Genomic DNA, 27,288 nt, shown 5'->3' with positions numbered 1-27,288 from the left:
AGGATATGGTAGTATGTGGCGTTGTGAATAGCGTGCAATGTCCTTGTCTGCTCGTCCCAATATGAATCGAGTGTCAAGAGTCTCAGTCGGTGGGAAGCTTCGTATCCGTTATGTATACTAGCCATCACTGTCCACAATCATGTCGGGTCAAGAATATGGTGTGTGCAACGTATGATGCAGCTCAATATTATGCACCCCAGAAAAGAAAGGACTGAGACATCAATAGAGCCTGTCACCTCCTAAAGTCCAAAAGACATCAAGATGCACGACGTCAAGGCGTTGACAGCCACGCCCGAACCCCGGCAGCTTGCGGGAGCTCAGACCTCTTTCACGAGCAAGATCAAGAGCTGAAGTTCGTGTTGGTGGGATGGGAAGAGTGGAAATACTTTTACGGGGAGGGTCCTGAAGCTGTGATTGGCCTGGTGACGGATGTTGTAATCGGGGTTAGGGACCAAGACCTTGAACAGCCACGATGTCGACAAGGGGATATCAGGGCAGCTTAGATTGCTCAGCCCGGATAGTGGAGGGGTGTCAGGCACGGAGCTTCGGGTAGTGGGTGTTAAGCGCGAAGGCTGCTCCCGGCCTGACTGCATGGAGCTGAGAAGCGCGTATGATGTGAGCTAGACGCGATACACAGACTTACACGGCGTCATCAAGGCTCTGGTAACGTTTCAACTTGAAGCAGAGATACAACAAGGCTGAGCCAGTGAAGCCTCGATGAATTCCAAAGAATAAGAGAGAGTCGGACATTGGGAAACTGCCGAGGTTGAAAAGGGGGTCGCGTGTAGGTTCAGCCAAGCCATGCTAACCACAGGATTCCAGAAATAAACACAACAAATCTAAAGTGGTCCATGATCCCTGATCTCCCAAGGCATACGGGTCAAAACTGGGGAAACGGTTCATGGCAAGAGGTGGTCTCCGGAAATGCCATGCCGAGAAGGGGATAGCCACCCACGATTTCGTCGACAGGGGGAACCAAGGGATCTGAGCCGAAGAAATGTGGACCGAATTCAATGCCATGTGCTCGCTAGAATCAATAGAAACAAAGCTACTGATTGGGCCTGCCGGAATGGTAAGCGGTTGAAGCGCGCGTCACTGAGCTTAGACAACCACCACCACAGCCTCCGCCAGGACCACATCTAATACTCTGGGGCGCTGCACCGCGCGTAAAATAGACGCGCGGTTTGGCATCTGAGCTCGATCGTCATTCAATGTCCAGACGGGATGAATACGAGCCGATGGGCGGCCTCCTGTGGGTGAGCAGCTGCGGCCCTGGCATGCTGACTCGATCAGTTCAGCCCTACATTCAGGTTCACACTTCCTGATGGGGTAAGAGTGGACAGGGGGAAGAAAACAAAAAGATATCATGTATAAGATATCAGCGCCCAAAGATGAAGTGAGCCGAGGGGGTCCCAGGCTAGCTTGATCCATACCCAAGAAGCGGACCGAGCCTTGGTTGACATACCCAATGATGGGCTGAAGAAGGTGGAATGCCTGGGGTCCTATTAAAAGATGCAAGGCGCGGAAAATTAATCAGCGGCGTTGAATCTATTGTTGGATCAGGATGACGGGCTGTGAACGGACGAATGAGTGGCTGTGCGGGCCCTGGCTAACCTTGCGGATGGGGTCCCGTGCAGGGGTTTTGGTTGATGTGATGTGCACGCCATCCCGATTGAGAAATGAGAGAGACGATGATTAACTTTGTCTATCATATTGAATTTCGGTTGTGAATTCGGTTGTTGAAGATGCGTGGGGTGAAGGGACTTGAGAGGAGTGATTCAATTAAGGATTCCAGGGCAACATTCACAGACCAGGCAGTACAGACGCTCCATGTACACAGCCACCATGTTTTGCAGATAATCAAGCCATCTAGAAGCCATTTGGAATCACCGTTCGAAGGCATACCATTCCCAATCGCCAAATATTTTGTATCAAATCGACAGTTGGACGATAAGCCAAATGGTTCGTGCACCAAAACCCCTGAAATTGGCAACTCCACCAGATGACATCGAACCGTAGATGGCGCAGCCCACTCTCTTTCTCTAAAAATAACACCGCGATCTTAACCCTGCTAGAATTCCGGACTCCGACACCTCCGAAGGCCGGGGAATGTTTGACTCTCAAAGAATCATTTAAACGCGATTAAGCGCCGCATTCTGTTTGTCTTGGTCGCACCTCGAATGTGGCACTGACTCTAACAAGACCTGGTGCCGAGGCTGTTACTCGATCGACACGCGATCATGCCTTTCAAGGTAGATGAGCAGCACAAGTCATGAGGTTGTAGTTCGGGCTACTCTTGTTGATCTGAATATTTCCCTTCTTATAAAAACAGAGTATTCGGCATATCAATAAGGAACCATGTCCCGTGCACTCTTGGCATCAAGTTCCATACCACAAACCGCCGCGACGAGCTTACGTCACGCCAACCGTGGTAGAGAAGTTCAAATACAGGTTTTAGATCCCCCTGGCGTGTTGCAAGCTGATATTTAGATCCTGTAGTTAGTTCGTGAAAGCCTTTATCAGCAGTCCAGCTGCCACGGGTGGAGAGACTCTCGATCAGCTGCTAAATGTACGACAGCCTCACCCCCGACGCTCGTGGTTAAGCGATAATCTGATCCAACCCAGCGGGGCTCGGCAGAGGCTCCATCGGCAGCGTGAGGGCCGAAAAGCACGAACGCAATGTCGGCTTGCCAAGGGACCAAGCAGAGGGATGTAAATCCATCTCATGTCAATACCATGGGTGGATGCAGCTGGTCAAACAGCTTCATCTCTGGCAAAGATTGAAACAGTACTCCTGCATCAGCCTCGATCGAAGGAATTCCTGTGTGGATACGACTTACCATGCGTCAGTTATATGAGGACGGCAACCGAGTACCAAGGTTGGTCAATCTGTGAGAACAATACATTAAGACGGGTAGCATGTTGCAGCAAAAAGGGCACTTATTTGACACGATGTTTGCATCAAGATCAATGCTGCAGAAAACCGTAACTGGTTAGATATAACTGACCACGGGACATATCTTATAACAAGTCAGCCGTCAAAGCTTGTTTATACCCAGCCAGCAGTGAGAGATGTCTCCCTACCTCGGTCGCTTCAGCCACTTCGTGTTTTCTCTCATCTAGACCATCAATAAGGGGTTTCTATATATTGCCTTGATGCGTTGAATTCGAGAAGACCACAGCCATTCTTTGTAGCATAGCCTTGTTTGCCTACCTCAGTTGCTTTCAACACCAACTCAATGGTTCACACCATCGAGAAGGTTTTTCTACACATTACTACCATGTGGCCAACCACACAAGTCAAGAATGTCATAGCAACAAGGTTCCCTTCAACTTCAGCCCATGTACACCCAAGTCCTTGAGCCCTAGTCCCGGTTATGTGCCCTCACCCATGTCAACCCCCAGCTTATCAGCCCGAAAACACAATTCCATAGGGCAGAAATGTTTCTCTTACCAACAGTGAAACGTGCTTGTGATGCCCTCCCAACTCTCTGGCCCGGAACTCTTCCGTTGGGTGGAGACCCTGCGAACCCATGCTCCTCGGCATCCCCGGTTACATCCCGCCCCATCGTTTGGATATGGAAACTCTTGACGGCCAGAGCCAAAATCACTGCTTCACTTTTACGTAAAATGGCTCCGTCTTGGCTAAGCCAAGGTCTGGAGAGAAGCGGAGGCCATGGGTTTTTTCCCCTGGGGTAACAGACTTGCCCATGGGGAAATGCGAACGACCCAGGGTCATGGGAGAAAAAGAAATACATCAGTTTTTGTCAGACATGCTTTTTGCGTTTCTTTCAACGGTCGTTGGTTTTGAGTGCATGCAGGTACGCCACACAGAAAGCCTCGCAGATTGAGTTGGTCAAGGATGTGCGAGGCTCAAGCTATCAAAAGGGGACTAAGGATACGGGCCGTCGATCGAAAGCCGCCCGTCTCAAAGGAGCTGCTTGTTTGGGCGTCAGGGAATACAAGACCCTGACCTAGCTGATGCAATGCGCGGTTTTCCTTCATGCTTTCACCCAAAGGCCACATCATCTTGCTCCCTGATAATAACCTGATTGCTTGCCCCTACAACCTGCTTCCCCCTCGAGAGGCGCGCTGGCTTTCCTTTAGATGTTTGTTGACACTGAGGCCTTTGTCTGGCTCGAGCGTTTGTTACGTCAAGGGTGCAATCAACAACGGCCGACACTCAACCTGGATCGACATGGGCTGTACGTATCTCGTCACTGCTTGTTGAGCCTCATGTCTCTTCAATAGCAACCTCATCGATTAAAACTTCCCCCGTGTTCCCAGCATCAGAAATCCGAAAACTCGATACTCTCAAGATCAAATACCCCACAAGCAAAACATGGCCTCCGCAGAGAATGTCCCCACTGCGGGCATGACTGTGGGGAGGTTTTCCATACTCCACGATATCATGGCTTCCTATGAGGAAGGTTTCGCCGGCCCCCAGGAGCAAATGCCCATCGCCAAGGGCGTGGCAATGTCAGACAACGCCAGACCATGTAGTTCGAATAACTCATGGGATTTCTGGTAGAATTTATAGCAGTATAAAAGTGCTCGGGGGACGCCGCTAGTTTGGTTTAGTTCTTTATCATGGTCTCAAACGCCTCGAGTTCCTAGCAAAGCCCTACTTCACTTGTCCACACAAACTGAACTCTATTCTTCGGCTTGATGTGTCACATATTTTCTTTCCGAGCACGCAGTTGCTAAGGGAAAACACCATCAATCTCTCTCAAAAAAAAAAAACCTCCAACAATATCTTGTCAGCCCCCCCTGAACACCAACAGCATGACCGCCACGATGCCTTCCACCCCGAACGAAACCAACAACGCTATCGTCCCCTCCGCGGATAACGACCACATCGACACCAAAAATCAGAGTAGCAATGTCGAAAAGGGCCAGTTGTCTGGGAATGACGAAGTTGACTTCAAGGCCGCCCCTCACGAGGAGGTTGCCAACAACATCTTTGGCGGAGAGGGAGGTGAGGGCTTCCGAAACATGGGACGTTGGGATACACTCTTTGCTCTGGTCACGAACCAGCTGGGTCTTGGAGTCCTCTCCCTGCCGGCATGTCTGAAGACACTTGGTATTGTCCCTGGACTCATCGCCATCGTCTCGATTGGTGTCCTTACTTGGTACTCGGGCATCCTCCTCCACAAGTTCTACTGTCGACACCCTCATGTCGTCAATATGGTTGATATGGTTGCCGTTATGGGAGGTCGCCGCTGGGAAATCGTGGCAGCAGTCGGAATCTTGATCCAGCTCCTCATGACCTGCGCCTCGTCAGCCATCACCCTCTCCGTTATCCTCAACACCATCAGTGAACATGCCATGTGTACCGTTGGATTCATCGGAATCGGTGCCCTAATCATCTGGCTCTTCTGTCTCCCTCGCACCGTCAAATTCGTCTCTCAGAGCGGTGTCCCTTGCTTCCTCAGTATCATCATCGCGTCCCTCATCGTCATCATCAGTCTGGGCGTCAAGAAACCCACCAAAGCCCCCGAAGATTGGAAAGCCGATATTGTGGTTGTGGCTTCACCTGATTTCAAGCAAGTCTTCAACGCCTGCCTCCGAGTCTTTTTCGCCTACGCCGGCAACGTTGCCTATTGCTCCTACATGGCCGAGATGAGAGACCCAGCCCGTGACTTTTCCTTTGGCCTTTCATGGCTATTTGTCGTGTCGATTGCCGTTTACTCTACTGTCGCAATCGCCATCTATTGTCTAGCGGGCGAGTTCACCACGTCGCCTGCACTTGGCTCAGCTCCCATGATCTACGCCAAGGCAGCATATGGCGTGATCATCCCAGCAGTCTTGACTACAGGCCTCGCCAACGGTCATATCGGTATCAAGTACATTTACATTTCTGTTATGCGCAAGTTGAAGGCCACGAACGAGATTACTTCCTCCACACTTAGATCTTGGGTCGTCTGGGTCTCGTCCGCCGCTGTCTTCTGGACCCTGTGCTTCATCCTTTCCAACGCAATCCCCATTTTCGATTCTATCCTCTCCATCAGTTCTTGCACAACTTATGCTTGGACTGCCTGGGGTATCAGCGCCTGCTTCTGGTTCCACATGAATAAGGGTTCATACTTCGTGGACTGGAAGCAGATGGCCTTCTTCGCCCTGAACGTTGGTCTCATCGGGCTCACCCTCTTTATGAATAGCGTCGGGCTGTGGTCGGCCATTTCAGAACTCCTAGATAGTTTCAAGAGTGGTTCAGGAGTCCGAGGCTCCTTTGACTGTGGAAACAACGCCAGTTTCTAAGTCAATCCCAGCCGAGAGTCATCCTGCTGCCGGCACTTGAAGACCTTTGGCAGCAGCCAGAGCTAAAGCCTGATGTTGCCTACGCTTACATTATATCTAGATTATCTCCGTCTCCTTTGTATTTTGCATATAGATCCCCTCGCATATCAATACGTTATTTTTATTGTCATCCTATGTGTCGCAAGGCGGAACATTCAACCCGTAACCACCAAGTTCCCATAGCCACCGCGACACCACCTACTGGCACTACACTACAGGGTCTAATTGTTCAGTACATGCTTAATGATGAATGGATATGCAAATCTGTGGCCTGTGTATGTATTAATCACCTATATCGTAGCAGCGTCTATCATCGAGTAACATGGTCTTGCTGAAGCCGCTTTCACGCGTCGCTTCTTTATCCTGACACCACACCTCATATACTCTTCTTCTCTTTACACCTGGGCATTTTCTCGAGCCCAAAAGAATTTACCCGCCCACGTATATCGTGCCAAATGTAAATAATCTATCCAAGATGCCGACTCAGCTGGAGGGAGAGATTGCTGTCAGGACAATCAAGCTGACTCTGTCTCGGTAGAAGCATCCTCGGAGCCTACCCAATCGTCGCTCTCGAGGCCAGCGCCATGGATGAACAAGGAAGCGATCCAACCGCAGATGGCCAGGCCGCCGAACAGACTCCATGCCAGGGCCTCGCCCTTGGGATGGATGCGAGTTGACAGCGTAAACAGGGCACCAGACACAAAGGGCCCAATGCTGCGACCCAGGGCGGAAAGGGTCTGCGCCAGACCGTTCAGGCTCCCGAGACTCGCGTGTGATGGGGCAGAGTTCGTAATCTATCTGCATGTTAGTCGAATTCACCACAGTCCAACAAAGAAGGCAACTTACCAAGAGCATAACGCTCGATAGGCCACCCACAGCACAGAGGTTCTTGAGGATCAACACCACCCCAAGCTCCAAGTAAAGCCACAGCTTCCCAGACCCAACGCCAAACAGCGGCTTGTCGTCGGCGTACCCAACCCACGGCATCAATACCATGCTGATGCCGAGACCCAAGAGGGCAAGCTGATATGTACCAAGATTTCCCATCTTGGTCTTGAATGGCTGAAACAGGAAAGCTTGGAAGATGATGCTGGCCAGCCCAGCGACACTTAGGCTGACGCCAATATTGCTGGGAAGAAGGTCGCGACCAGCTGGTGGGGGAGTGGCAGCAAAGATGGGGTACAGGCTGTTGAAGGAGATGTTTGAGAGTTGAAAGACGAGATACGTGCACAAGACAAGGATGGTGGTGCCAGTAAGTTCTTTCCACGTAGATCTCGCGGGATCTAACTTAGTGTCTTCGTCGTCGTCATCTTCTGCTTCATCGTCCGAGTCATCAGAGTCGCCCGTGGACAACAGCGGTTGGGTATGCGATCGAGCACGAGGCCAGCGCGCACTCCAAGAGTGACGTCTTGGCGGCGGCTTTCGAGAGGGGAGCCATGACAGGACCTTCTGTACCCAAGCAGGCAGCTCGAAGTTGACCTGGGATTTGTCAAGAGTTTCCTCGAACCAGATCCCAACCACGACGACGCTGCACGCAAGTAGCGCAGCCGCAAGAATGTTCGGCGCCAGATAAGGAAACTCGTTTCCTACCTTGCCGACAAGAATGCCACCCAAGGCAGGCCCAGTAATACTGCCCAGGGAATATATAACGGGCAGGTAGGTAAACGCTCGGCTCTGGTTGGATCGATCGGTGACCTCGCCCAAAACCGTCGGGACGCAGGCAGCATTGCCATTCAACAATCCCATGGCGACATGGACCACCACAATTTGCCAGTACTGCTTGCAGAGTCCAAACACGCAGAAGCAGCACATAAGGGCAAAGGTGCCCATGATCAGGACAGGCTTCCTCCCAATCACGTCCGATGCATATCCCCAGAGGAAATTCGTCGACAGCTGAGCCAATGCGAATGCGCTGGCCAGAATCCCAACATACAGGCCGGCCTCGGCAGGAGGAATCCCCGGCATGGACACCACCATGTCGGGGAGGTATGGAGATATCGAGTTCAGGGCGGTCTGCTCAGCCAGAGACAGGAACGCCAGCAGAAGTAGCTGACGAACAGGCAATGGCGTCTCATCGTTATCGTCTTCGGAGGCGGTAGAACTCGCGTCGGACGGGGGAGAAGGCTGCTCAAGGGGCGTCTTCGGCGGCGTCGTGGGAAAGGTCTGGTAGCGATGAGACTGTCGTCGCATTGCGCTGAGTGTAGGGATCGGCGCGCCAGCGTGGAACGAGCCTGACGAGGTGGTTCGACTGGCGGCGGTGGCTCTTATCGCGGGCGTGGCTCGTGAAGGCGACATGATGGGCAAGGTCAAGAGCCTCTCGAGGCCCTGGGAAAGATTGTCGCAGGGCGTCAGTCAAGCCTCTTCAAGCCTGTCGCCTCGCGCTAGGATCCGGGCACCGGGAACGGCGAAAAGTGGTGACGTAGGGCGGGCAAGATTTACTCGACGGCGGGGCTGACGCGGGCCAGAGAGAGGACAGAGCTTGGACGCGACAAGGGCATTGCCGGAGGAGGGGAGGGGAGAAGGCAAGAGCTGGTCTAGCCTCTAAACCGTCGTTTGAGCGAGAATTGAGCGATTGAGGAGTAAGGATTGCAAGGGGAGGATTGTCGCAGATGCCCGCATTGAAGTGCAGCTGATGCCGGCCGCGTGAGTCGCATTGGGGGTACGTACCTCGAAAGATCTTTGCCGGCGGGTGTGGTCCACTCCGGGCTTGACATCCAATCAGACCCGGGGATTGGCGAGGAACCGGACGGCGCGTTCCGCTCTTCGGGAGAGGCAAAAGCTTGGTTGTTGTGCTTGATCTTGTAGCAGCGAATCGAGCCTTGAAAGGTTGTTTCGACCACGAACAAGCAAATTATTGGGCCAGCCAGTGAGAGGATCATATTTGAATAAAGCTGCAAAACACGGGCAGTTTCATGCCTCATATGAACTGCCCCGGAGCATCATTGAAACGGCAGGTTGGCACGGGCTCTAGGTTAGTTGGTGTTGAGTTGGGGATGATGACCTCTCCGAATTAATGTCATTGTGACCTCTATTGTTATTACAGTTTACGTCACTGCAAACATGATGCTATCATGGATCCATACCAGTTACTAATCTCTTGAGTTTTATCTCTCACAGCAATTAATCATTGGTCAAGGCGACCTTTGAGCTTAGGTCTAATGGCAGGAAGCCTGCTTACCACGCGGGTGTTCCCATGCAAAGGTCAGTGATCTTGACGGAGAACGCAGGATAGCGCTTGAAGAGAAGAGCACAGGCGTACACTTTGTGTATGAAGATAATTATTCATCCTTTCTATTTGCGTGCTCTTGCTCTATTTTACGCTCCGTTCTACTAGGGCTGCGTGATCACTCACATTGCAAATGGTGATAGCCTGGCTGTACCATTCCCCTGTGATCATTGTCCACTCCAGATAGTTTCTCTCAATCTCCCGCCCCAATTCCTTCACCATCACTCTTCCACACGTGGCACTCTTGAAATGAAAAGCACCATTCAAGCGCGCCGCTCCAGGAGACTTCAAACCACTCGTCCATGTCGTCGTCTAATTCGCGTGTGCATAGTTCCATCTTGGCTGTGTAGGAATGCCCATCCTTGGTCTTTTTAAACCCGAGATGAAGGTTTCCAGAGCAATCCACCGAGATAATCGGGTCAAAGACGATCAAGACGCATGTGGCTGAGGGATGCCTTGTTACCGTCTGAGTAGTGTAGGAGCAGTCCGGTGATCATGGTCTCACCCTTCACCGTTTGTCGACTGGGCACCACTTCCACGACGTCCTCGACCGAAGCGCAGGACCAGTGTGGGTTATTGAGAAACTCAGGATCGGCTGGGTGAGACAAAGGAGCCGAGGTGAGGACTGGAGTGGATGGAAAGCCCGGACAGGGAGTGTCAAAACCCAGTTCGCGAATGCAAAATGGTATCAGGCTGTCAAAAAAGAAGAAGGGGAGGCCGAGTTCGTCGGACGGGGAAAACAAGAGGGTCCATTGATACTTGCGTTCGTCTAGGGTCTATGTTTATGGTGTTCAAAGAACAGCAGGCGCCCGCTGTTCATGTCAAATGCCAGGGCCTTCGGATCGGCCGAGGAAAGGTGCCGCCGCAACCAGATGTGGTCGATGGGCTCGTCTTTCTCGGTGGGCATATACATCCAGGCTGCATTCTCGAGGGTGAATTCATAGTAGGAAAGGTCATCGTCGAATCTGCGGTGGGTATGGAGCGCAAGGACGGCAGAATCGCAGCAGATGGACGTCGTGCCGGAATACGGACATCTGGCGCGGCTCTGTGGTTGGGGCGTGGGAGAAGAGGTATCGAAATGGGGAAAATTCGGGGTCTCGCGGGAGGGAGAAAGATGGTAAGCACCTTGTTATTTTGCCTCGACCATAGTAGTCGCGGTACGATAGATATCGCAGCTTAATACCTACCCTTTGAACTCTGTCAGCCACAATGCCATCAACCCTAAGGAGGAACATGTTACATCAATGTGAAAGCACACTGGGTTATCTGACCCATAGACCGAGAATGACTTCCGCCATACGCCGGAGACGTCGCTGACTGTCATGAAGTCGTTCGCCAATATCACCTGTCTGATGCTGGCATGGTCTTCAGCCACGTAGATCACCTCAGGCGGAACCCAGCTATCGTCTGACACTAGCGCATTTCTGATACATTTGAGGTATCGCTGACCCTTAAACGTGGTATAGGTCTCAGTAATTGCGGATGCAACAGAGACATTGGAGATGGCAACCCGATCACCAAGAGATAGCGAGGCGTTCTTTGCTACTGCAAACTCTTGGACGGGATGTCCAGCCACAGCTCTCCTCAGCTCTACCGGCAGTGGCAGATACGTCTCAATCGTTGAAGCTAGTTCGTCTTGGAGCCAGCGACGTCGTGCTCTCTCAAGACGCGGCGATGGCTGGAACACACAGCCTAGGGGTGCGCCATCGACGATTCTCAGGCACGAGGGATGACAACCAACACCTTCTTCAAACGGGTGAGCACACTGGTCAAGTTTGGGACAGGCAGGATGTGCGTTGCCGAGTTGAGCGGCTTCATCATCGTTTGCGATCCTTGTCCACGGGTGGAATGGAAGCGGTCCCGGTTTTTCGTCATCCTCTTTCACTGCGAGCCCGATATTAGTGTCACGGAATATCAGAAGGCTTATTCTATGCTTACCAACGATTATGATGTCTTCACGGTATAATTCAAAATTGCAAAGACCACATCGATCTCTTAGCCTTGGAGTTGGCATCTTGGCTGTCGTGGGGAAGAACGCCACAGAGAGAGGTTCAGCAACAAAAAGAATGGAAACAAACCGACAAGAACCGGGCTCGGAAGATTGTCGCGTCCGAGATTCAGGTCCAGTGACTGGTCTGGGTTCTTTGGTTGCACAGCAAACAGATCAAGCTCGGAGCAAACGAGTTTAAGATGATGCAAGACAGAATCAGAGACTAGGGTACGCCACCAGCAGAGAGTACCTCGCTAGATGCTCAAGCCATACATTTGAGTACATTTATACCTTTGTGCTATTAAAGTTGCTTTGGAGACTTGTTTCTCGATGCATTACGTGTGATCCAGCCTAGCTCTCTCGAAGCGCCATGACACTGGATTCCCATCAGTTGAAGATTGACAGGCCCCATGTAGAAAGATCCCCAAGGAGGCCCATCACGGCCCAGTATCCCGACGATTGTGCTCCCAAGGCAACGTGGCACAGCGATATCCTACGTCTTGAGTTCAGAATTGGGAGGGAGTCTTTGGCACCCAATCGAGAAGGGGTCAACAATATGCGCCGCCCAACAACGTCACAAGCTCAATAGTGATCTCTACATAACATCGATTTGGCAGATCGAAATCATTTCAAGGACGAGAAACGATACATGTAGAAGCGCCAGTCCATGATATCCATAAAGGTGTGTGACTCCCTTTGATCGAGACCAACCTGAGTAATCCTTACTATCTTCCTATGTGCACATTTATCTCCCCAGTTGGCACTCAAAAGAATAGCAGGGAGAACCAAAATCCTCGAAGAGCTGACCCAACCCAACTCACCCGTGAGGATCATGGCCAAATGGGGTCCCAACTCCGCGAATAGCACCTGGGCAGCAGTCAAAGGCTCGACACTGTGGCAGGACTTTACTTCCGATAGGTTGTTCGGGTTCTTCTCTGTCGTGGCCGAGTCTGAAAGGAACATACGGGGCGAACTACATGCCACGCCGACGGACGGGGATGGACAGGTCTTTGATGATGGGCTTGAGCATGCGGTACTCACGTGCATAGATCAAGCTGTTTGTGCCTTGTGCATAAGGCCATGACAAATTGCCAACGCAGGACAGTCATCATCTACTTGGCTCAACCTCTCTACCATTCATTACCCCATCTTCCAATGTTGTCTCCCACTCCTTTTACTTCGCCTGATCTCAAGAATGGCGACCCGCTCCTTTCCTGGAAAGACTTTAAGAGACCAAGACTCAGGCGATTCTCACCGCCGAGCAACTTTCAACTGTAAGAATACCTCGGCGGAGGAGAGGATGGCTTCGTCTTCAAAACCCAAGCTGATGAGCAAACTTTCATGGCCGTGAAAATTGCCAGTCCCATTCTCCGTATAGCCACCTGATTGAAAAATTTACTGTTTGCACAGTTTTATCACAATCGGCAACCTGAACCCATATATGGCATCGGGCGTTATTGGGCCTTTGAAAGAGAGTGCATCAACTGCGCACTCCTTGACATGATCGGTGCTAGCCTCCGACGTGCAAAAACGACAGCAAATCCAATACGCTTGCGTCCAAATCCTACAAAGCACAAACACGCTATCCGCAATCTATTTGCCTTCTCTGATGAAGGGTATGCGAAGAGTCCACCCCCGGAACACTTCGTGCCATTCGAACCCAGCGTAGAGATAAACCGTTGCATTGGCTGGACCGAACTATCAGGACGAGACATCAACGCCGCTCTCAGGCGAGCCTGGGTTCACCAGGACATAGACGACAACCAAACATATTTCGCCATCGTCTACTCCTTTGTCCCCAAAGCAAAACTGAAGGCCGAAACCATCATTTCGCAACTCGAATTTTTCCACATTACCGGGTTCTACAACGTTTCGTCCGACTTCACCAATTGGTTGGGAGCAGGTGTACTTGTCGACTTCTGTGATATCGTCCACCCATTTGCCCAGGAGCTGGAATGGAGTGAACATTGGTATGCAAAGAACCCGAGTATGCTCCATGCTGCAGTTAGATACCAGGCGCAAGAGGGGATTCTCTAGACTCTTGATGCTCTACCGGTTGATATTACTTGATGTTGGTGTTTTCCTGTGCTCGTGTGTCCGACGCTATTTACTTCTGAGCTGCGGAACGTAAATATGAGAATTGTTTAGGTGAGACGAATTAAAATCCAGGAGAAACACTTCTAAAGCTTGTCAAGGTCATATTGTAACGCTATCAATTGTAAAGCTTAGAAATGTAATAAAGGCAGAGATAAGGTTGCTCAAATCAACTCCAGTCTCCATCGTATACTCATGCTTTTGCGTGTTCGTACAGTCATAATACAGATGCATCAAACTAATCCTACACCCCAATAACTCCCAGCTACGCTTAATCAATAGCTTAATATCCGTGACCTAAATCATTCATTGTCAGTCCCGATCTTTGGCAAGTCAACTTAGAATACTCACGTCCGAGGGATCGTCCCATCTTGGACATTTCCTTGGCCTGGTGCTCCTTGACCTTGGCCCTCCTCGAGTCCTCCTTTGCCTCAACCTCGAGCCTCTTGACGTGCTCCCTGGCCTCCCTCACACTCAGTCTCGCCTCCTCTAGTGCGCGGTCCGCCTCTCGCTCCGCCATCTCAGCGTTGCGCACACGCTCGCGGGCTTCGAGGACGGCGGGATCATGCTCGTTTCTGTTTCCGTGGCCAAAGCTTCGAGTGATAAAGTTTCCTCCGCCAGTACCGCGGCGGTGGGGGGAGCGAGAGGAAGATGAGGAGCGGCGGGAGTGGGAGCCTGAGGAGTGACGGGATGCGCGGCGGGGAGAGGGTTCGCGGCGAGAGGAGCCGAAAAGACCGTGCTTGCGAGGGGGCTCTTCCCTGATGGGCTCGGGGGAGGGTTCACGGCGGGAGGATCCAAAGAGAGGCATGTTGATAGTACCGTGTAAGTGGTAAAAGTTGTGTAAGTGGTGGAGATGAGAGGTGGAGTTGGTTGTCGAGAATGTCTTGGAGTGACTTTTAGTTCTTGTGAATGATGAGAAAAGAATGAAGCTTTTTCCAAGAGCTGGGCGGTTCCTTGGCCTTTTTACACTCATCGATCAGACACTCTCGATGCCATCAACCGTAAAGATCACCAACTGTGAAACCTGCTTTTGCCCTGACGTTGAGATAGCCCTTTGTGCTGTGACGTCAACCCAAGCATGTAGGGTAGGCCAGGGTTGTTCCCCAAGGGTCCGCCCAATCATGGCGCGTTGATGACACAATGAGGCGCCGGGGTAGGCATGGGGATAGCGTCACTTGTTTGGGGGATGGGCGATCTTATGACGCACGAGGTGGTGTTGAAGTGAGGTTGTTGACGACATTGCGACTGGGGGTGATGCTTTAAAATCGGTGAGTTGATGGTGTTTATCGTGGGATTAGGGACCAGGACCTTGCACGACGACGACATTGCGAGGTAAAGGTTGCTATTGGTCTGGATCTAGACCCTGGAATACCCTCAGACCTTGAATTATGGCTGCTTGCTTTTCCTGGATGAGTGACACCAGCAACAAGCCTCACCTGGAGACGGCGAAACATTGACAATGAGGTCAGTGCTCCTGCAAGCACTGCACAGCGCTAATTCCATCCATGGTCGTATGTCGCATCTCTCGCACTCGTCGACTGATCATTCACCTTGAACACTTCGGTGAGCATCTCTGTGCATGCCGGAATCACCTTGATCCGCTCCATCGGCATTGCCAACCAAGCATCTCGTGCTCGTCGTAATCAACAACGTGGCTGTGCACCGTGTAGCTCTTGGCCACATCATCGATCTTCTGTACACCCTCATCTCCAGAACCTGGGTAAATCTCATTAAGAATTCGCTAACAAACAGAGAAGAAATGTAGTCAGACATCCAGCTGAGGATGGTGAAACAACAAGAAATGGGCGACATGGAAACAAATGGAATGTCGAGGGTGGCAGTAGAAGCAAAAAAAAAATGTAAATCTCCCAGCATTGCGCGCGTCTTCCAGCCCTGCTTTACTCCTCCTCGTGCTCTCATCTTGCAACCGTGACTCCCAGCAAAAAAAAGAAGAGGCGTAGGAGATAAGAACCGAGGCAGAAACACCAACCGAAAATAACCCTATGTGCATATATGCCGCACTAGATATGTACAGAGAAGACCCCGTTGTGAGGGGGATGAGGATGAGTGAGATGAGTGAGAAACCGGGCCGAACGAAACAATGGATCCCCTGTTCTTTTGGAAATGGTCGGTTGGATGTCGTCGATCGCTCGCTTTCGTAGGTGGTCTGGCTCGTATTCGATATAGATACTCGTCCAGTCTGACGAGCATTTTCGTATAGGTAGGTAGTTGTTGAAAAGCTCGGCCGTTTACATGACGGTGCACTTGCTCTCCTCACGGTCCTTCTTGACGCTCAATGCCACTCGCGCGGCCTCGGTAAAGGCCTCGTTGACGCCCCGGTTCTTCATGGCTGAGCACTCGAGATACCGGAGCGCGTTTATGCGCCGTGCCACCTCGAGGCCTTGGTCGTAGTTGATCATGGGCCGCTTCTCCCTCGGCTCGCCGGACTCGCCCTCCTCCTCCTCGCCTTGTTCTCGGAGATCGCACTTGAGGGCGACCAGGACAAGCTTCACGCCGGGGCAGTTGTCGGCAATCTCGCCCACCCACTTGGACTCGACGTTTTCAAGCGAATCCTTGCTATCGACGGAATAGCAAAGCATAATTAGATCCGTATCGTCTGGGGTGAGTCGAGGTTAGCACGCGACGTGGACGGGCGGTTGACACGTGAGTTACCATAAGAGAGGGATCTTAACCGGTCGAATTCCTCCTGGCCGGCTGTGTCCCAGAGCGAAAGCTCAATGTGCACATTGTCCACAAAGATGTCTAGGCGAAATGTTAGTCTGCGCTTCTCGGTAGCACGGGCGAGTGCATCGTATCGTACCGTGGACGTAGTTCTCGAAGACGGTGGGTTCATAGACTGTTGGGAAATAACTGGCGCGACAAATAAGTCTCTCATCCCGCGATTCTTGACTCCTCAGACATACCCTCTCGTAAAGACATTCAGCAACGAGGTCTTTCCGCATGCACCATCGCCCCTAATCGACGCAGTTCAGGTCAGTGCAAGCCCAATGTCTGGGCTGGGCGGGGGATTCGACGCACAGCAGCACCAGCTTACGCTGGACGGTCTTGGAACCTCCGCAGAGAGAAGGCATCGTGGCGGCTCGGTCAAATCGCGTGTGGTGGAAGAGGGAGATTGGGCAAATTCGAGTGAGGAATCGCGATGGCGATCTTGAGTGATCTCGGTTCGTGCTCCCTTGAAACCCTGCTCACAGGTGGCGCGCTGATCAAGACTCGGGTCAGCAAGGTACGGGATGGTAATCGCATACGACTTGGCGGGTGTCAACGGACGCTGTCGGGGGGGATCGAGCTCGGGAGTCGAGAGTGAAGCTTTTCCGAGAGAAGGTGGTTGTCGCAAACTGGCCAGATGGCACGTCGTCGAGCAGAGAGGGAGAGAGAGTCGTTGGAGAGGATCGATTTCAATCACGGGCGACAAATTGGTAGCGCAAGAGGGCAAATCAAGGACCAGTAGGGGCAGCGAGGACAGACGGGGATTAAGTCGACGGGGCAGGAAATGAGCCGCTGGGGGGCAAAAGAGGGAGCGAGAGAAAAAGATGAAGTCAGAGGCCACACAGTCCCGTCAGTGGAGGGAATGGGATTGCGGCCGAGCAAGGATCCCTTTGCTGTCCATTGCTCGGTGGAGTTCCCCCTCCTGGGCGAGGAATCGGCCATGGGGCACCTGATTGGCTGGCCGCCCAGATTTAGCTTCAATATTGGGACCCAAGCCCGCTGTAACTCCAGCGTCCAGAGTCGGCCTGGAACACGCTCAAGGAGGGCCCGAGCAGCACAGCACTGGAGCCGTCAGGTGCTGCAGAGTCGGGTCTCCCTTGTTCCCCCTGGCACGCCACTCAACGAGGTCCACTATTCCGGCCCTGACCTTTCCCGACGGGCTCTAGCCTCTCAATTAAACCGTTGCTTCTCCCTCGGCGCCGGCCCATGATCGCCCGGACATTGAGGGGTCCGTGACCGTCCTTTGGGGGAGGTCTAATATCGAGGCCAAGATTGGGGAGGAGAAGAGTCTAGATTCATCACCATCCAAGTATGACCCAGGAATTTGGTCGAAACGGCTCCTCCGTCGGTAAGAACGAAAAAAAGACTCGCTTGGTGGAGATGTTCGGAAGCTTCGTGTCAAGTTGTGGTACCTCACCCACCATGTTGGCGATTCAGGTCGGGTCGGGTGGCTTTGTCGCTGAATCGTCATTCAATCGTGGCTTGGCCGCCTTCGTTTATATCCGCGCATCATGTTGCTTGACGTTAGTGCTCCCGTCAACTGATACAGTACAGTACCAAGCGACGGGGCTTTCCACTCGATGCAGTCAGGCTAAGACAATGACTGCCAAGAGCCCGGGTCTCTGGGTTCTGGGTCAGAATAGACGCCATCTTCCGGTGATGCGACACTGTTCAGCCTTTGAAGTCAGGTGGATGAATCATTCATTATTGCATATGCCACTGTTATTGATCAATCTCAACCTCGCGCCACAGCACCAAGGGAGACCTCTATGCTCATAATTACCTCCAACAGAACCAAATATCAAACGCCGAAAGCCATGATTTGCAACCTTGATATATGCCCGCTTAATCGTCGTCTCTCTGATATCCCCGTCGTGCTCCTCCCATCCGCTCTGCCAAGCCCTTGTTTCCTGCTTGCTGATGCAGTCTGTTGACGAACCCACGATCTCCCCCGCGCTCTCTCGCCTTGTCATCGGCTTCTCGGAGCACCCGTTCCCGTTCTTCCAGCGCTGCTAACCGCTTCTCACGGTCTTCGTCAAGCTCTGAGGCTGCCGATTGCATCGCTGCCAACTTGCGCTGGCGCTCCTCCTCCTTGGAGTTGTCATCTTCCTCGTTGTGTCGTGGCTTCCTATCACGTGTCTCGCCGCCGTAGCTGCGTCGCGAGTCTCGTCGTCGATCATCATCGTAGCGCCTGTCATCACGGCTTCGGCGGTGGCGTCGAGAGGCTTCCTCATCCTCTGAATCGTGTCTTCTTCGCGAACGTCGTTCTGGCGAGTGATCATCTCGTTCTCTGCGTCGCCTGTGCCGATCTTCTCGGGAATCGTCGTGTCGTCGTGGGCTTCGTGATCGCGAGTAAGACCGTCTCCGCCTGTGATGTCTGTCCTCTGAGTCGGCACTGCGATGGCGATGTCTCCTGCGGTGTCGCTCGTGTCGTTCCTCTCTCCTCCTAGACTTGTCCTTCTTCTCGTCGTCAACCCCCATGGATGCAAGTAGTTGGCGTCGCTTGATCGGATCGTTCATCATCGCTTCGTACGCAGCTTGCTCTTGTCGCTTGATGGCTAGTAGAGGGTCGTCGCGGATCTTGGCAGCTGTGTCCCGCGCGGTGTTGGCATTTTGCAGTGCCATGAAACTCTCCTCTCCCGCCTGCTTCTCTAGCTTCTTGTGTTCGGTCCCCTTGATGAGGTTGTCGATTCTTCGCTTTCCAAGCAGGTACGCCTCCGTCTCCTCTGTTGTGCCAGTCTGTCCATCGTTGGGGCCTTGATACATCCAGTCGACTCGATCGATGCGCTTCTTGCCTCCGGCGGCCTCGAGCTGTCGCTGAACCTCCTCCTTCGCGCGCTCCTCCTTGATTTCATTGATGCGCTGTTGGGTGCGCTTGCGCTCGGCAAGGGCCTTTTGTTCCTCCTCGTAGACGGCCTGTTGGTTGCGCCTCAGCGCAGGGTGGAAAGACTTTTTCAAGTTGAGATCGCCGCCTCCCATGATGGGCAAATTTGCTGGAATAAGTAGCGGGCAATCTGAGTTGGACGAAAAGCGACAGAGCGACAGAGTATGCGAATGGATGGCGAAAAGGTAGAAGGGTTGATGAAGAGTGTTTGGATTCCTCCCTTAGGCAGTGGGGTGGCAATCAGGTTTGAGTCAGCCTGAGCGTCCCAGCCACACAGAAAAGATCTTATCGCGCTTATCGGGTTGAGTCTTATCGGCTCTTATCTTATTATCGCCCATCTACACCAAGATTTCAAGATGCCCGCAAGTTAGGCAATGTGACGAGATTGAGCACGCCTCGCATCACAAGACAGGAACTTAATGCCGGAGTAGGGCTTTGGGGTCACTTGGCAGGTTCCGAGAGCCTTCTGGAAGACTGAGAAGAATTAGCTCCCCAAGACTGCGTGTCCTCGGTCTAGAGGCTTGGAAGCGTAATCTTGGCCAAGTCTCTCATGGCATTCTGACCATCCGTTTAAGCGATAGCCATGACTGCCAGGTGCATACCTAGAGGCATTCTTATGCTCTTCATACGTCCTGAAGACTGATGAGCTAGTCCCTTCATGGTAAGGGGAGAGGCGTCGCCTCGTCAAGCCCCTCAGAACCATCACCACTCAATCAAATGGCAGGCGAGTCCCGCACCATCAATTTCGTCGTCACGTTGGAGAAGCAGGTATTCCGATCAGCGTTAGATGGTATTGTACAGTCATGTCTCGTCCGGCCCCTGTCGCAGGTTGAGATGTCGTCTTTCCCAAGCCAAGACTCCCGCGATGCCCGCACATAATCATACATTGCTCTCCTCCACGATATTCAATTCCCGCAGACCAGTTCTCTACCAACTGGCTCTCTTCACACCAGGAATGTTGCCAGCCATGGCCTCCATTCGAAAGTTGTACTGCAAGTGTCAGCCTCAGCGTCTGGCGTCGTGGCCTCGGTTCGGCGCGTACCCTGGTCATCTTGAAGTCGCTCAATACACCACGGCCTTGGCCACCCATGATACATCGATTTCGGATCTGAGTCGGTCGGGTATAGCAGTGCATCTGCGTTAACTGGAGCTGGGCCTCGGCGCGGACTCGGGGGGAAGTGTGGTATTGCGGATGATATAACGGAGGGCTTGTCTGAACACTGTGTTAACAAATGGCTCAAAATTGGGGTATGGGGAGGGAAGAGGCCTCGCCGCCCGCTGAAAGGGCCGTGCAAAACGTGAAGGCTTCAGGAGAGTGGGAAGAGTTTGCGCACCTCTCAGTCTCGTGTTGCTCAAACACCTTGCGTTTTGTGTGATCACGCAGGGTTCTGATGTTGACGAAGCAGCCCAGGTCGAGCTTCTTCGCGCGGAACATCGACATGCTGGGCAATTGGGGCGGGCAATGCGGATTGCTGCTGGCTTGGAGATGTTGCGCTCAGGTAAAGCTGGAGTTGAGGCCGATTTTTGGTATTGCCGAAGAAAGCCCGGCCTTCCCCCACTGACAGCTGGGGATGGAGGCGTCACGTGGTTTAAAATCGATCGCGAAAAACCACTGAACTGAACGAGATACGGTACTTTGGGGTGTTTTTTTTTATAATCATGACTTTAGTTCAGGCGGAAATAGAGTAGAGTATTTGCCTCTGAGCAAAGCGAGCTTTCGATCCTCCCTCACGCTTGGATCGTCCGGACTCATGCTTGCTTCCCTGTGATGGTGATTGATTCTCAACATTGTATACAAAAACCAGTCGCTGTTAGATCCAACTTCGCGCGATATACACCAACATTTTTCGTGTGTCTTCACATCCAGATATTTACACAGAGATACAAGATATTATCAGATAATGAACTCATGATTGTTTTCACCGTCCAATGCCCTGTCCCGATCGACAATTGATTGACCGTCCCTGATCTTGTCTCGATGTAGGGTAGTGCCTTATCACGTGCTCATGCAGTGAGCCGCCCTCCGGGCCGTGGTTCCGAAACCGTCCTGAGGATGTGGGGACAACAGGAAGGCGTCAAGGGGCATGGAGACGGGAGGGACACGGTACTTGGATCACCTTATAAAATCGCAGAGGACTAAAGTACCGATTTCCAGTCCAGGGTGGTGCTACACCAATCGTGGGGCCTGCTCTGGCCCCACACCTCTTCACGCACTGAGAGATGGCTTCGGAATGTGACGTGACGCAACACGGGGTGGATTAGATAAAGATAATGCTGATCGAGCCTTGAGACTGAGAGCAAGGGCATCATTCCTTCAAGGTCCTATAAATGACCAGTCTTTCTTTTTTCATCCTTGTAGTAAAACACTGTCTTGGATTCTCCCCGACATCATTGCGGTCTTTCTTGTGATTTCGACGTGTTGAATGAGAGGGGAAACCGCCCACCATGGATCCTAGCAGGGAGAACCTCCTCAAGCCAGGCGGGCGCTCGTCTTTTGACGGGAGCTCCGATGGCTACTCCGACATTGATGCGACAGACTATCTCGACAAGAATCTCGTTCCATTTCAAGAGGCGCCGCCGACTTATGTCCCTCCCCGACGAGTGAAGCCTACTGGTCTCTTCCGCCCATGCCGTGCCTCACCCAAACGATGCTGCTTGACCGTTGTCGGAGTTGTTCTGGCTATCTGGATTGTCATTTCAGCTCTTGGCGCCTTGGCTTGGAAGAAGATCAAAGCACCACCGACTTTTGGACAGTCGCCGCCATGGTACCCAAGCCCCAAGGGTGGCTCGTCCAAGAACTGGGAGAAGAGTTACAGCTTGGCCGCCCAGCTCGTTGGAAAGATGACGTTGGCTGAGAAGGTCAATATCACCACAGGAACAGGATGGAGTATGGGCTTGGCTGTGGGAAACACAGGCGCCGCGGTCCATGCCGGATTTCCTTCTCTGGCGCTGCAGGATGGCCCTCTGGGAATCCGCTTTGCCGACAACGCGACAGCTTGGCCTGCTGGTGTTACTGTTGGAGCTACGTGGAACAGGGAGCTGATGTATGAGCGCGGCAAGGCTCATGCATTGGAAGCAAAGGGAAAGGGCGTCAATGTCATTTTGGGCCCTGCTATCGGCCCCCTCGGAAAGATGCCCGCCGGTGGACGCAACTGGGAGGGATTTGGCCCTGACCCCTACCTACAAGGCATTGCCGGTGCACAAACCATTCAAGGTATCCAAGACCAAGGCATCATGGCCACGATCAAGCACTTTGTCGGCAACGAGCAGGAGCATTTCCGTCAGTCTTGGGAGTGGGGTCTCCCCAATTCCATGTCATCCAACATTGACGACCGGACTTTGCACGAGCTCTACGCTTGGCCATTTGCGGATGCCGTAAAGGCTGGAGTCGCGAGCGTCATGTGCTCGTACAACATGGTTAACAACTCATACGCTTGCCAGAACTCGAAGCTGCTCAACGGCATCCTCAAGGACGAGATGGGCTTCCAGGGATTCGTCATGTCCGACTGGCTGGCCCAACGATCTGGCGTGGCGAGTGCCTTGGCTGGGTTGGACATGTCGATGCCTGGAGACGGATTGAAATGGCAGGATGGCGATTCCCTATGGGGTCCTCGCCTTACTCAGGCTGTTCTCAATGGATCTTTGCCGGTGGATCGACTGAATGACATGGCACTCCGAATTGTTGCTTCTTTCTATCAGCTCGGGCAGGACAAGCACGAGAACAAGGGCCCCAACTTCTCGTCGTGGACCTACGACAAGATGGGGATCCTGGCCCAAGGGAGCCCTTCGCCTCAAGAAAAGCAAGTGGTCAACCAGTTTGTCAATGTCCAAGATAACCACGCCGAACTCGCTCGACAGATTGCCATCGAGGGAACTGTCCTGCTCAAGAACGACGGAGTTCTTCCTCTGACTCGCGATGGGGCCTTGAACAGCACCGAGTCTGACAAGGGACCTGGAAAGATCAAGATTGGGATTTTCGGCGAGGATGCTGGCCCTGGAAAAGGACCCAACAGCTGCCCCGACCGAGGGTGCAATGATGGCACGCTGGGCTCTGGCTGGGGCAGCGGCGCAGCCGATTTCCCGTTCTTGATCACTCCGATTGAGGCTCTACGAAGAGAGTTCAACAAGGACAAGGTTGAGGTGAGCGGGTTCCTGTCGAACAAGGTCAAGGATTCCAAGAAGGCAACGGAACAGGACGTTTGCTTGGTGTTTGCCAACTCGGACTCGGGTGAAGGATACCTCGGCTGGAACGGCGTGCACGGCGATCGAAACGATCTATTCCTGCAGAAGGGAGGCGACGCACTCGTCACCGAGGTTGCCAATCACTGTGGTGGCGGAACTGGCACGACGATTGTGGTGATTCATGCCGTTGGTCCTGTCGTCGTGGAGAAATGGATCAACCACCCGCGAATCAAGGGCCTGTTGGCAGCCAACCTGCCCGGCGAGGAGAGCGGGAATGCCATCGCAAGTATCATTTTTGGCGACGAGAGTCCCAGCGGAAAGCTCCCGTACACCATCGGCAAGACCCTTGCGGACTACGGCGAGGGTGGCCAGGTGCTGTATCTGCCCAACGGAGTCGTTCCGCAGCAGGACTTTAGCGAGGGTCTGTACATTGACTACCGACACTTTGACAAGCACGACATCGAGCCTCGATACGAGTTTGGCTTTGGACTTTCGTACACTTCCTTTGAGTACAAGGACCTCAAGGTCAACCGGGATGTAGCTGTCTCTCACCTCCCAGCTTTGCGACCATCGCAGCCCAGCGCAGAGCCTCCAAAACTGGGCGACAAGATTCCTGATGTTAAGGAGGGCCTTTGGCCAAAGGGTATTCGTAGACTTGAGAAATGGATCTATCCATACATCGAGTCAGCGGACGACATCAAGCTTGGCGACTACCCCTACCCGGACGGCTATCATGTCGAGCAGCCTCCCTCACCAGCCGGAGGCGAAGAAGGTGGCAACCCTGATCTCTGGACACCTGTGGTGACAGTCTCTGTGGTCGTCACCAATAGCGGCTCTGTCGATGGCAAGGCGGTACCGCAGCTTTACCTGTCGTACCCCGACAGTTCCAAGGTCGACCACCCCGTCCGTGTTCTGCGCGGTTTCGACAAGGTGTTTTTGAAGAAGGGAGAGAGTAAGACGGTCGAGTTCAAGCTCACCAGGAGGGACTTGAGTTACTGGGACGTGGCGGAGCAGAACTGGCGGGTGACGGGCGGCGGAGAATTCACTGTTGCTGTGGGAGAAAGCTCGCGGGATTTGAAGTTGACGGGGACTTTTTCTGTCGAAGAGTCATCTTAGTCACTCGGGTTCATCGAGAGAGGAGACTGGCTTTGAGGGAGCTGCCGTGGCGCTTGATAGATCTGGGTCCGAGATGATTGTGTTTATGGCTAGGTTGCGTACATGATATCTGCACACAAATGTTTGACATTGCAATCGTTCTTTGTTCTTCCATCTTTCTCATGCTTCCACGAACAACCCACCAGCGGAAAAAAACGCTAATCCGCCATTCTCCTTTGTTCCCCATGATACCTAGCCACTGCCGACCCTCCCGTTACAATTACCATAGCCTTGCTAGTGCTTCCTCATGTGTTCTGGCGGAGCGGGAATCTTGGGAACAAAGCTCTTTAGTTCAGAGAGTCGGAACCCGCCGTCTGCCTCGTTGATCTCCTTGACAGCTGGACGAGGAACCAGGCGGCTCCAGTCGACATCACTCAAGGCAGCGCCGTTGATATAGCAAGGGGGCGAAAACATGATGCCGGGGACCGTTCCACTCACAGAAGCCCCCTTGGCGCATTCGTAGGCTGCGATGGCGCTCGTTCCGTTGTCGACGTCGAAGACGACGCCGCCGTTGGGGAGGGGGAGGGGCGCGCAGGTATTGTTTACCCCAGGCTTGTCCTTGTTGATGACGGTGAAACCAGTGGTAGTTCCATCAGGATGCTGGAGAGCCTTGAGCCGTAGGTCCTCGTCGTCTTTGAGGAAAGGTTCGTGAGATTCGATCGGACGGCTAAGTTGAGGAGGGAGAGGATGGCCAGCGTAGGCTTGTTCCTGGGGATCACGGCTTGGTTTTGGTCGAGAAGGATAAGGCTGAGTAGTGTAGGACGCGACAGAAGCTCGACGAGGAGCTGATGAGGGGATAGCGGTTCCTTGAGGGTGAGGGGAGTAGGGGTAGATGTTTGGGTCTGACACTCGACTCCTGCGGGAGCGACCGCTTCCCTTGGGCTTTCGGAACGAATCACGCCTCGTCATGACGGACCGTTTTCCTGGAAAGAATGAGCTATGATGGAGAGAAAGGCACTTGAGCGTTTGCACGGCCTGTCATGGTCGGTAGGTCTTCATCATGGTGGAGGGGGCATCTGCTCGCTTCGGTTCTGCCAGTGGCCGGCACTGTCAACGCCTTCACCACGTAAACAAATGCATGAGTTGCTCGTAGCAACTGCGGCCCAAAACAGTATTGTTGAGTTTTCTTTGAACTGTTTTTATCTCATCTTCAGGAGCGCGCGCAAGTTGAGCATTCTTCCAACACCACTGTCATCACCCACCCACCCACGCACCCGTCTCCATCATGCCCATCCTTTCCGACAAGGCCGGGGTCCCCCCTCACTACAACTTCGACTCACTCGCCCATCCCGGCGAAAGGTTTCCTGTTCCATGGATTGGCAACGAGCCCGACGCTAGCAAGCGCCGAGAGTACATCAGGGCCTACTGCGAGTGGATGAGCCCCAACGAGATGCACCGCTACGGCGAGCTGCGCAACTACGCTGACAGGGCGATCACACTGGCGTTGAAGAAGGCTCAGTGGAAGGAGGTTCCAGGCAAATTCTTTGCGTACATGAGTGACATGATCACTTGGAAATGCTTTTGTACGTAGTCCTTTGGACTCAAGTCGTCTCAATTACTGATCTTTGTGCGCGTCACAGTTGAGCGATCTCGTCCCAATGAGCCTGAGTGGCCGTGGAAGAAACGCCTTCGCCCTGAACCATCTGATGTGGTCATGTCCCGTTGCTACGACAGACTTCGACGGGAGGACGACTCTGCCCTGGAGCCTCCCCAACCTGTTCCCGCGCCCGTCCCTGAGCTTGTTCTTGAGCCTGTTGCCGAGCCCGAGCCTGCTGCCCGACCTTTCCTTGAGGTGTCTGTACCCGAGCTACTTTCCCCTCGAAGCACTCTCTTGACCCGAAAAAAAGAGTTGGAAGTGCTCTACAACGGGATTGACGACATCAGGAACACGTCAGGCCTGACCGTCCCGTTCAAAGCGGCCCAGGTCTTTGACAGAGTCCAGGGACATCTCCTCAAGGAGATGAACGAGTGTGGAGTAACCTACACCGAGAAGAGATTCACGACACCTCCTCTGAACCCAGTCCCACTGGATGATTTCGAGCTTGATCAACTCAAGCATAACAAGGCACGGAAGAAGCACCAGGAGTCGACGCTCAATCTCCTTTCCCCCCGAAGGACCTACGCAGCACGCGAAAGGAGAACAGGGTGCATCGTAATAGATCGGTGAGCGCTGGCGCCGAGAGCAGCCTTTTCGTTGCGGACGATGAAAACACAAACACAAGTCACATGCAACCCCTCGGTCTCAAGCGCCTTCGTCCCGACACGCCCACGCCAGAGCCCAATGCCGTCCCGGGGCAAGAGTGCCATCCCATGGCTGGCTTCATGAAGACTCTTTACGCCCTTTCCAAGCACTTGCGTCTTGATGTGGATGGTGAGGTCGGAATCATGACGTTGATCGGCCTCTTGATGCCTGACCGCGCGGACGGAGCTCAGTCCAGACGGCTTCATGACCTGGTTAACCGGGACACAGAGTGGATCTGCTTCAAGACGCTGCTCGAGAAGGATCTTACTGGTTGTTCGACTGAGGAGCTTGAACGCACTGGGTGTGTCAAACATGACGGGAACTGCCACAACTTCCTCAGACTCGTCTCGCTTGGGCATCGGAGCCGAGAGATGCACTTCAAGACTATCCGCCACGAGTCCAACTAGTCTCCCCGTCGCCAGAACCCTTTAGTGATTTGACGCTGTCGCCTGGGACCTTTAGGCATCTGGTGCCGTTTTGAGCTCGAT

The 27,288-nt window shown here is 53.0% G+C and overlaps 12 protein-coding genes across 12 annotated transcripts; 4 read left to right on the top strand and 8 right to left on the bottom strand.

The window, feature by feature from the left end:
- Positions 1-4,797: 4,797 nt before the first annotated feature.
- Positions 4,798-6,261, top strand: MRS44_008357 (uncharacterized protein; the record flags this gene model as incomplete). The annotated part of the gene is made up of 1 exon (XM_065620883.1): positions 4,798-6,261. The coding sequence occupies one exon, from the start codon at positions 4,798-4,800 to the stop codon at positions 6,259-6,261; it is 1,464 nt and encodes a 487-aa protein (XP_065476955.1).
- A 554-nt stretch (positions 6,262-6,815) lies between these two features.
- Positions 6,816-8,595, bottom strand: MRS44_008356 (uncharacterized protein; the record flags this gene model as incomplete). The annotated part of the gene is made up of 2 exons (XM_046275852.2): positions 6,816-7,094; positions 7,147-8,595. The coding sequence occupies 2 exons, from the start codon at positions 8,593-8,595 to the stop codon at positions 6,816-6,818; spliced, it is 1,728 nt and encodes a 575-aa protein (XP_046133616.1).
- A 57-nt stretch (positions 8,596-8,652) lies between these two features.
- MRS44_008355 (uncharacterized protein) lies at positions 8,653-9,179 on the bottom strand (the record flags this gene model as incomplete). The annotated part of the gene is made up of 2 exons (XM_065620882.1): positions 8,653-8,839; positions 8,968-9,179. 2 exons carry the CDS (start codon positions 9,177-9,179, stop codon positions 8,653-8,655), a joined length of 399 nt encoding a protein of 132 aa, XP_065476954.1.
- A 766-nt stretch (positions 9,180-9,945) lies between these two features.
- MRS44_008354 (uncharacterized protein) lies at positions 9,946-11,540 on the bottom strand (the record flags this gene model as incomplete). Its single annotated transcript, XM_065620881.1, has 4 exons — positions 9,946-10,302; positions 10,714-10,747; positions 10,798-11,410; positions 11,465-11,540. The coding sequence occupies 4 exons, from the start codon at positions 11,538-11,540 to the stop codon at positions 9,946-9,948; spliced, it is 1,080 nt and encodes a 359-aa protein (XP_065476953.1).
- Positions 11,541-12,348: 808 nt separating this feature from the next.
- Positions 12,349-13,553, top strand: MRS44_008353 (uncharacterized protein; the record flags this gene model as incomplete). Its single annotated transcript, XM_065620880.1, has 2 exons — positions 12,349-12,549; positions 12,927-13,553. The coding sequence occupies 2 exons, from the start codon at positions 12,349-12,351 to the stop codon at positions 13,551-13,553; spliced, it is 828 nt and encodes a 275-aa protein (XP_065476952.1).
- A 340-nt stretch (positions 13,554-13,893) lies between these two features.
- Positions 13,894-14,418, bottom strand: MRS44_008352 (uncharacterized protein; the record flags this gene model as incomplete). Its single annotated transcript, XM_046273730.1, has 2 exons — positions 13,894-13,907; positions 13,962-14,418. 2 exons carry the CDS (start codon positions 14,416-14,418, stop codon positions 13,894-13,896), a joined length of 471 nt encoding a protein of 156 aa, XP_046133619.1.
- A 1,441-nt stretch (positions 14,419-15,859) lies between these two features.
- MRS44_008351 (uncharacterized protein) lies at positions 15,860-16,702 on the bottom strand (the record flags this gene model as incomplete). The annotated part of the gene is made up of 4 exons (XM_065620879.1): positions 15,860-16,227; positions 16,284-16,373; positions 16,432-16,467; positions 16,666-16,702. The coding sequence occupies 4 exons, from the start codon at positions 16,700-16,702 to the stop codon at positions 15,860-15,862; spliced, it is 531 nt and encodes a 176-aa protein (XP_065476951.1).
- A 1,480-nt stretch (positions 16,703-18,182) lies between these two features.
- Positions 18,183-19,316, bottom strand: MRS44_008350 (uncharacterized protein; the record flags this gene model as incomplete). Its single annotated transcript, XM_046275853.2, has 1 exon — positions 18,183-19,316. One exon carries the CDS (start codon positions 19,314-19,316, stop codon positions 18,183-18,185), a length of 1,134 nt encoding a protein of 377 aa, XP_046133621.1.
- An 832-nt stretch (positions 19,317-20,148) lies between these two features.
- MRS44_008349 (uncharacterized protein) lies at positions 20,149-20,662 on the bottom strand (the record flags this gene model as incomplete). Its single annotated transcript, XM_065620878.1, has 3 exons — positions 20,149-20,211; positions 20,264-20,441; positions 20,556-20,662. The coding sequence occupies 3 exons, from the start codon at positions 20,660-20,662 to the stop codon at positions 20,149-20,151; spliced, it is 348 nt and encodes a 115-aa protein (XP_065476950.1).
- A 1,004-nt stretch (positions 20,663-21,666) lies between these two features.
- On the top strand, positions 21,667-24,519 carry MRS44_008348 (uncharacterized protein; the record flags this gene model as incomplete). Its single annotated transcript, XM_046275855.2, has 1 exon — positions 21,667-24,519. The coding sequence occupies one exon, from the start codon at positions 21,667-21,669 to the stop codon at positions 24,517-24,519; it is 2,853 nt and encodes a 950-aa protein (XP_046133623.1).
- Positions 24,520-24,792: 273 nt separating this feature from the next.
- MRS44_008347 (uncharacterized protein) lies at positions 24,793-25,467 on the bottom strand (the record flags this gene model as incomplete). Its single annotated transcript, XM_046270850.1, has 1 exon — positions 24,793-25,467. One exon carries the CDS (start codon positions 25,465-25,467, stop codon positions 24,793-24,795), a length of 675 nt encoding a protein of 224 aa, XP_046133624.1.
- Positions 25,468-25,783: 316 nt separating this feature from the next.
- On the top strand, positions 25,784-27,207 carry MRS44_008346 (uncharacterized protein; the record flags this gene model as incomplete). The annotated part of the gene is made up of 3 exons (XM_065620877.1): positions 25,784-26,081; positions 26,139-26,721; positions 26,781-27,207. The coding sequence occupies 3 exons, from the start codon at positions 25,784-25,786 to the stop codon at positions 27,205-27,207; spliced, it is 1,308 nt and encodes a 435-aa protein (XP_065476949.1).
- Between the last annotated feature and the right edge of the window lie 81 nt (positions 27,208-27,288).

This window comes from Fusarium solani (genome assembly GCF_023522795.1).
Source record: "Fusarium solani strain SB1 chromosome Unknown bctg00000004, whole genome shotgun sequence".
Classification (NCBI taxonomy): domain Eukaryota; kingdom Fungi; phylum Ascomycota; class Sordariomycetes; order Hypocreales; family Nectriaceae; genus Fusarium; species Fusarium solani.
Note: the sequence above shows the minus strand (reverse complement) of the source record. Positions and strands in the feature narration are given on the sequence as shown.